This window comes from Aulonocara sp. 'chitande type north' Nkhata Bay, linkage group LG22 (assembly GCF_057382095.1).
Source record: "Aulonocara sp. 'chitande type north' Nkhata Bay isolate Kocher_YH1m ecotype deep benthic linkage group LG22, A_spYH_male_GT1.1, whole genome shotgun sequence".
Classification (NCBI taxonomy): domain Eukaryota; kingdom Metazoa; phylum Chordata; class Actinopteri; order Cichliformes; family Cichlidae; genus Aulonocara; species Aulonocara sp. 'chitande type north' Nkhata Bay.
The window spans coordinates 14,250,091-14,259,053 of NC_141364.1; the positions used below are offsets into that span (position 1 = coordinate 14,250,091).

General features: G+C 40.4%; 1 protein-coding gene across 7 annotated transcripts in view; it reads right to left on the minus strand.

The window, feature by feature from the left end:
• Positions 1–8,963, minus strand: part of celf3a (cugbp, Elav-like family member 3a) — a 34,509-nt gene that overhangs the window by 24,707 nt on the left and 839 nt on the right. For 5 of the 7 annotated variants that reach the window (XR_015126803.1, XR_015126802.1, XM_086279437.1 and 2 more), the window contains 2 exons: positions 7,960–8,112; positions 6,341–6,423 (listed from right to left, as the gene is read on the minus strand). Coding sequence is in view for 5 of the 7 variants with exons in the window: in XM_086279437.1 (XP_086135563.1) it covers positions 6,341–6,423; positions 7,960–8,104 (228 nt within the window). In the remaining 2 variants the exon portion in view is untranslated. Of the gene's footprint in view, positions 1–4,149; positions 4,350–6,340; positions 6,424–7,959; positions 8,113–8,963 lie in introns of those variants that run through there. The other 2 variants (XM_086279440.1, XM_086279439.1) reach the window with 1 other exon arrangement.

Sequence of the window (8,963 nt, forward strand, 5' to 3'; positions counted from 1 at the left end):
ACAAATTACAGCACTGCGCACTAAAACTTCCTATCTCATATCCTGTGTAAAAAGCCGGAGCTATATTTAGTACGTGCATTTTTTTCAGACTATTGATAAAACCCTTCTGTCTGCTCCGTCTGACTCCTTACGTCTGAGTAAATGTCAAGCTTAGTCAGATGTTCCACCACAAAGAGGGCTCTTTCCTCTCATACGTGCAGCTTAAACGCAAAGAAGGCCTCGCAGCGCAGATTTCCCTCTCATACACGCGGCTGATAGTGAATGAAGAAACCCGAGGAGAGCTCATAATAAACCCTGCAACTTCCCTCCATCCATCCATCCCTATCTTTGGATGTGTACTCCCCCAGGAAACACGTGCACACGAAAGCAAACAGACAGTTATGCACACTCGGGCACACAAAAGCACGCACCCTTCATTAAACCGTGTAGGTGTGAACACCTGCCCTCCCTTCCCCCAGCTGCACATGCAAATTCACTCCAAGTACACACACGGCTGCTCCCCCCACCCCAAACTTGGGCACAGGCTCTCTATTAGATTTAGATGTTATTCATTTTAGATATTAGATTTAAAATGAACAGCGAGGCATTGTTGCAAATATTACTTTAAGGAAGCATTAAACAGCTTCGTGACTATCCAAATGCATATGATTCTCATTAAATGAAGGAAAAGCTTGACATTTTGCCTTCTTGTTGAGAAAAATCACCACGGCTGTCATATCTATGCAGCATTTATAAACTAGATTTTGAAGCTTGTTAGCTTAGCTTGTTAATCCGGCTGTTGAAACAAGATGATGTGATATTCAGAGGCACTGATCGATGCATTTTATTCCCTTTGGAAAGAGATAGATGAAAAGAGCTAAGCTAACTGTTTTTATGCACAATTTCAAACTAACAAGGTTGTTTTTTTCTTTATACAGCACACAGCAGGAAGTAGTCCCCCGTACTCCAAACATGTTTGTACTTCCTGGACAAAACATGCTGGAGGAGAACATTAAAAGATGCCAATGAAGAAGTGCCTTAAACTTGTATTCCATGTGACTGCCATCAGAAGGCGAGATCTGTGGTTGCAAAATGACTTTCTGTCCTATAGAAGTTTTGCACGTGACGTCATGCACACATTACCTAAGAGCTATCTGCCATATTGGATGTGATACAACCACCAATGGTTAATTGGGTGACTTCCTAGAAATTGCTTGCTGTTGCTAGGTAAAATTGGTTGCAAAGATGGTGCTGCGGCAAAAACCCTCCTTGCGATAGTTTTGGTTGTTTGCAAATTGCCACTGTTGATTGTACTTTTGATGGAAATTGCCAACTTGTCTGCAAACACTCACCATGTACTAGCAGAGCGGGCAGAAAACGTTTTTTAAAAAAGGCACCACGCGAAAAAGAAAGAACCTCAAGCTACAGAGTAAAAGTTGTAAAAATAAAAAGACAAGTTTATTTTGAAGGCAAACAATTTACGTTTTCTGTTTTTGCCACACTTCTCACAGTTTTACAACTACTTGGTGAGTAGTTGGAGAGTGTTTGCAGACAACTGGGCATCTTCCATGCAAAGTACAAGCAACTGCAGCAATCTACTACCAACTGGAGCAATTGCAAAGAGGTTTTTGGTGCAGCATCCCCAGATTCACCTCATGACTGGTAGGAACCTCCAGCAAACAGTTAGAGAAAACACATTTTCCCTTGTCAACAACTCAGTGAGTGCAGGGGATCAACCAGTGGTTGCAGTTTTAGCAACTGATTTCTCAGCGATTGCCATCAATCAGCTACCACTCCCCAACCGGTCGAGGAATGCTACATTTTCCCTAATGACCGGTGGTAACCAGAAGTTTGCAGAGCAGTCTCTTGGCCTGTGTGATTCTACATTTTCACATATTCAAAATGGTGCACAAGCTATCACATGATCACTGCAAAACCTCGCAGAAATCTTGACCTCTGCAAAGACTTTCATTGTGAGATTTTGGGCTTAATAGTCACTCATATTTAATTAAAAAAAATGTAATATTGTAAATCTTGGCCATACTATGTTTAAAAAGTAAGAATTATCCATGGTACACATACTGTTTCTCGGTCAGACCTTCCCATCTTGGTGGCATCAATTTTTAAAAAATTTTTTTATTGTGTTTTTTTCATTAGTTTTTTTTAAACCAGACAAAGTCACAGCATCAGTGAAAAGGCTTTTCTTGAGGTACCAAAAAAGGACTTCAGCTAAGCTACGTTAGCCTGCTGCCTGCCTGCAGGTTAATATTTACTGGACAGAAATGAGAGCAGTATTGATCGTCACATTCCTCTTGACAAGAAGACAAATACATCCCAATATGTCAAAATGAATTTTCCTTTAATCTAGTGATTATTTTCCTGATTAATCACGCTCTTTACAGCCCATTGTGACATTAACATTATTTTTGTTTTAGACAAAAAGTGGCAAACATATTCAGTTTACTACCACAGAGCCCCAAAAAAACCTGAATCTTTGCTGTTTTTGCCAAAAAAGACATAAAAAAATTAATGCATCGTGAAAATGGTGCTGATTCATTTTCAACTATTTTGATTATTTCAGTTAATTTCAGCTCGACTGACCTTATTTGACATTATTGAGATCTAAGTTCAGTTTTGGAGGCTGCTTTACAAGATGGCTATGATTAATGTGGCATAATGTGGACGTTATTATCTCAGAGTGCCTCACAACAGCTGACCAGACCAGACAAATAGCCTGAGACAGTGCAGAGATAAAGCGATAAGAACAGAGGGGACAAGAGTACAAGATGTCCAAACAGGACAGAATGAGTGCAGCTCAGGAAGCAAATCTTCTTTCTCAAACCTCCATTTTCACACTCTGAGTGAATCTGCTGTTTTTTTCATTTATTTATTTTTTACTCGTGCCCTTTTCCCCCCTCCTCCATTCTCTCGCTTTCTTTCCTCGCTTTCAGATGAATGTGCTTTTGACACTCTTCTTCCACCTCACACTTAGAGACGGACTCTCTCACCTGAAATTAAACACGAGGCCAGGTGCCACTCTGATACAACCATCTGTTCGGCCCTGTTCTTTCTCTCCCCTTTTTCCCTTCTCATTGTTAGCAATGAGAGGGGAAAAAATAGTGCAGAGGGAAAAAAGGGCTGTAAGACTGACCCTTTCTTCTCAGAGAGGAAAAATGCATTTTCTTAAAATAAAAAGCAGTCCTGACTGTTAATGAGATCTTTCAGCTTTCTGTACATTCAGGTGTGCTTTCATTTAAGCTCTCAGTCCTATAATTGCTATCATGTTTTTCCTTTTGTATCACCCTGGCCATGAGATGCCAAAGTTAATTATTCTTTGGCAGTGCAGGTGCAATTAGATGACAATTACACCACAGCTGGTGGCAGGGGTGGGAAGCAGATCTTGTCCGTGTGGGCGTGTATGGAGCTAATAAGATGGTTTTCCTCTCGCTCTCTTTTTTTTCCATGGCAAGGAGGGGGAGGGCAGGGAAGGACTGGGAAAACACTTGAGGGTTTAGCTTGTTCCACACGGCTTAGAGGTAAGAGGTTGTGAGGAAAAAGAGCTGCTAGAGTAGCAGAAGGGGGGGGGGGGGCTTTATCATGGAGCATTGGGCCCTGCTGATCAGCCTGCGAGAGGTCAGGAAGGTCACGCTACTGTCACACTAACAACAGGATCTCTTTTGTTGCCACGTTAATACCATCCTGCCCCTTCAAACTGTCCCTGCCTGCTATAGTATTTTCTCCCCCGATAGAAAATGAATGCTTTAAATAATCAAACAGGCATTTATATTTTAAGAACAAAAAATGTGGTTTGAGCTCATAAAAATCTGCTTTTGGATTTCATCTCCTTCTTTTGTAATTTAGACGTAACAAAGACAGCATTTGACCTGTACCCTTAATGATGAGTTCTGACACCTCAGTATATATAAATAAAAATGTGGTTTAACAACCATTAGAATAGTTTCCCTGTTTTTTCAAGGGTAGCTGCACAGGCAGAGACCACCCTTGCAAATGTCTGATCCACACCCAGTCGTTTTGTTCTATTTGCAGTCCTGAAATATAACCGAAATTACTCAGAAAAAGAGCTTCAAGGGATACTCCTATAACCTTTCAAGGGATAAAGAGTTAAAGGTTCTCAGCTTCGCAGCAGAAGAAAACACTTATCAGTAATACCTGCTGTTGTTTATAAAAGACTCCTCCATGAGTCAAAAACCCTGCTGATTTAGTCCTCAGTTCTGTCCTGAAGTTGGTCATGTTCATTATACACACCTGGCTTTTTCTTTTGGGTGTTAGCGGGTAAGCTAACATCAGCTAACTCGCTAACGTGTTTGATTTACTAGCTAACCTCGGCTTACATCCTTGCTAACGGTGTTATGCAGAAGGTTAAATAGCAAAATATTTCACATCAGTTTAAATTTTTCATCTTTACGTGAATTGTGGCGTCTTTATTGTTGTCTGTTTGAGTTGCCAATTTGTCGATGTTAGTGATTTATTCACTAAAGCTTTAGGTTAACTTTTGCTAGTATCTAAATACTAGCCTCAATCTTACATGATAGAACCCTGAGCACTTGACACAGAGGTAAGACACTTTAGAGTGAACATCTTTTACATTTTTATACAAATTATTTTTTTAAATATTTTTTTGTATTTAGATTATTCAGCAGGAATAAATATACAGTAAATAAACTGTACCAGATATAGCTAAAACTTACATTTCTTTACATTTTAATTCAATGTTGTACTGGATTTGATGCCATTACCAGTCATTAGACAATCCCTGACTGGTTGGTAAGTAATCAATAGAGGATGCGGGGTAGTAAAAACCCCTACTTGCAATTGTTTTGGACAAGCATACTGCTGCAGTCGCTTGTAGTTTATACGAAAGGCTTTGTACCAAACGCTTGCTTGAAAAAGTGCAACACGGTGAAAGTTGTACCTCAGTGCTGCTCAGTCAACACATTCACTTTGAATGCAAACAGTCTCAGCTATGGATTGTGTTGCACTTTTCAGTTTTACTATCTTGTCCAAAGCAGTTGGTAAGTGAGTGCAGATAAGTCAGCATCTCCCACTGCAAGCTACAGCAATATGCACGTAACCAAACATATCACAGCACTGTATACCTCTTTGCGACAGATTTCAGTGGTTGCCAAATGGTTGCCAACCAGTCTCTAAGTCTGTGTGACAGGGGCTTATTCACTAATGGTCACATGACTGCAAAATCTGAATAGTTCCTAGTCAGATGCCAGTTAAAAAAAAACTGTCGAGCATCAGTTTACAGGGCTATTACCAAGCGAGAGATTCTATAAAGGTTAAAAGGTTTAAAAGTTAACCAAGTAACACACTGAAAAAAACTGTACAACCAACCACATATAAAACTGGATAACTATTTATAAAAAAAATTCTAAACAGTCTTTATTTCTGTTTACCAACACGTCATGGATGGATTACTTTTTGTCTGTCAACTACTGGTTTAATAGATGATCTATTAATAGTTACTGTCTATCCTCTACTTAGAGTCTCTAAGCTTGTCATATTTTGACGTTTCTAGGCTAAAATAAATGTATCAATTATGAAAAAATCTTTAGCTGCAGAGTTACACTTTTCACCTGCTTCTTCTCTTTTCCCTCAAAAACTACAGTCATGAGCTGCCATTCAGAAGAGGGGGGGAAAAAGAAGTGAATGATGTAGATTTCAACAAAAATAACCAAAAGGAAACAGCGGTGAAGCTGTCTTAGTAAAAGAGGAAGCAGCGGTAAGTCTGGGAGCACACTCTGTCTCAGTAATTCCTTGCCTTGTCGCCTTGTCTCCCATATAGTTGGTTATTATAGAGACGCGGCTGTCATGTCATATTTAGCTCTGGAAATGTCATTTGGCAGCACACCTGCTGCCTGGCTATGCTAATAAAGCTAGGTTTAACTTTGATTAGAATTCAGTGAGAGAGATGGATCGAGAGGAGGGGGAGATGGAGAGAGAGAGAGAGAGAGAGCGAGTAAGAAAGACAGAGACACGGAAAGGAAGAGAAACATCAAAGAGAATAAGAGCTGGCAAAGTCACTCCAGCAGCGAGCCTCATAGCTGTCTCTTCCGACCCATGACATGTAGCAAGATGACTCATGCCTTAACTGGATGGATATGTCTGGATGCATCACATATGAAACATAAGAGGAGGGGAGGGGCAGCCTCTGACCTTTATTGGTGCAGATTAGCTAAAGGGGGAAATCAACCCTACATGTCAAACTTGGTTAATTTTCCCAGGGTCCTGTGCGGCATGGTCAGATAGCCCGGCATGCCAGTTATTCTGCTTCTTTGATGTAAACACATACACGTACGCCGTCAAAGACTCGAAAAGACAGCCACACACTCACCCCCGGTAGCGTCTTCTGCTCGTGCAGTGCATTCTGGGCTTTCAGGGCAGACTCACGTGCACAGTATGTCAGGAAGGCACATCCTGGAGAAACACAAGGGGCACGAGATCACTCATATAAGTGCATTGATTTTTAATGTCTATATAACGTCAGCTGGCAGCCACCCTATTATAAATATACCATTCGGTCATATGTGTTCTTATTTTATTGAGATTAATAAACACTAAGAACGATTCTGGGTCAACGTGCATTCACATTTTCTAATAAATGTACAAATAAAAAGCCCCCGTGCCTTTAATCAGACTGTCATTTTTTGTTAAGCAGTTCCTCCTGTGGCACCAGAGATCTATGGGATTATTAAAATAATATCTATTCAGACACAAGCAGCCTGAATGAGTATTTAATATCATGCTGTTCAGGCAAAAATGTATGCACTTCTACATAATAGAGAAAGGCCTTCATTAACCTTTAGGGCTCCACACAAATCATGAATATGTAAATGTATGCAGAATAGGTGTTATAGGTGTTAGAGGACCCAAACCACCTGGCCTATATGTCTCCCCAATGACTGATGGTTTATGTGGATTTATAAAAGCTTTTGTTTTCTGCCCTCAGATTTGCATTAGGAATGACAGCACGGATCATTGTTCAGCTTCGGATCGCTCTGCCAGCTTCGGTCCAACTGTCAAACAGGATTTTGAACACGTCGAGTTTTCCTCCTAAATATACGGAGCCTGCCCACCATGTGACGAGGGGAAGTAGTAGTAGTAGTAGAAACAGTAGTGGCAGTGGGTGGCACCAGTTCTTTCAAACTGAGCGATATCGCCGTATGATACTAATTAGCGTCTGACAAAACACTTGTTTTTTTTTAGATGTATCTCAGACAAATGCGTTCCTGCTGATGAGAATTTACCAACATTTAAGTGAAAAAGTACACTCACATCTGAACTCAATTCAAGGAGTTTGGAGATGACAATTTTGGCCCTCTGTGAATAAAAATCAAGCTGGCAGGAGGGAACTTTTTTTATAATGTTTGTATCTTTAAATTCAGATTGTAGCATCATGAGGTAGGCGTAAAAGGAAACCTTCCAGCGTACCCCGAAGCCACGTATTCATGGAGTTAATAGTCATTTTATGTTTGTTCTAACTGTATTCAACAGTTTTTCTGCTGCTTCCTGTCGTGTAGTTGTTTCCACGGTAGGCTTAAGGTTTAAAAGCACATTGGCCTTGGTAAACCTCAGTCAGAATCACTGTCAATGATAGACAATAAAAATATGATATTTTATTTGTAACTGTAGCAAAGTCTATGTGGCATGAACGGATATTTGTCCATGCCAGAGAGCGAGTAAGATAATCTTTAATTCTTTTTATTTTAATTTGTATTTTTTAGTAGAAACACTAAACAGGATCTACAACATAAACCTTCCACCAGCTGTTCATCACAAAGGCTCCAAAGGGACAACAGCTCGATGAGAAATCATCCCACCTGACTCACACCTATTGGAAATCAAATCAGAGCATATACAAGAGAAAGCTTCCCCTGTCACTGCACAACAAGCTATAAACCAACAAATTCACGCCTCATTTTTTTTACTCCTTTAACTGGACACCTCCCTTACCTTTGTGCATCCCCGTGTACTTGTCCTTTATCACCGTCAACTCATAGATCTTGCCAAACTGCTCAAAGATGGGCTTCAGGTCCTTCTCTTCCAGGTTTCGGGGTATTTGCCCGATGAAGAGCTTGATGGCGTCAGGCTCCTTCATTGAGAAGTCTGGGGAGGAATAATAACACACACATACACACACACATATTCAGAGACACATATAGAGTGGAGGCGGTCAGGAGGAGCAGACAGGAGCCTGCGGGCTTAAATTCACACTGCACAGGAGGTGCAAACAGGAGGCCGAGGATGGAGGTACAGATGGGAGCGTTCGGCGAGAATGGGAGGCTGAATTAATGGTTTCTACACCCTCTGAGATGTGACAGCCCAAATGCTGTGGTAGATTTCACAGAAACGCAGCACAGTTGCATTGCTCTAAAGATTGTGTGTGTTTGTGTTAATTTTAAATCTAAATTAAAACGCTCACAAAGTCCATGAGCTCACTCTTGCCAATGGATACATCTAAAGGATGAATTTTAAATAAATGTATCAGCCTCCCTTTATTTATTTATTTTTATTTTAGAAAGAAGATATAGAGCAACTGTTTTGTCGTTTGCTTGCTCAAGAAAATGAAATTCAAAATGTAAATTACCCCAAATGACCTCATAACTTTCATATTTGTGGCGTCACATGGACACCTACAAACACGACTCACGGCTACAGAGCTCAGGTGCACTGCTTTTACCTAAAACTGGGAGAATAATATGCAAAAAAAGGGGGGGAAGGAACGTGATGCTGTTGTAAACGATAGTAAACAAATTCTGAATTGCTCTCTGGGCCGCTTATATTCGAGCCCCCTTTTTACAGAAACATGACATTGTGTCTGTCAACACAGCTGGAGACCTGCGCTCTCTTTGTCAAAGACGCTGGTGACAACAACAATGACCCGAACATGATGTATATATAATACACATATATATAAAAATATATTGTTTTTTCTTTATTTACACCACAAACAACAA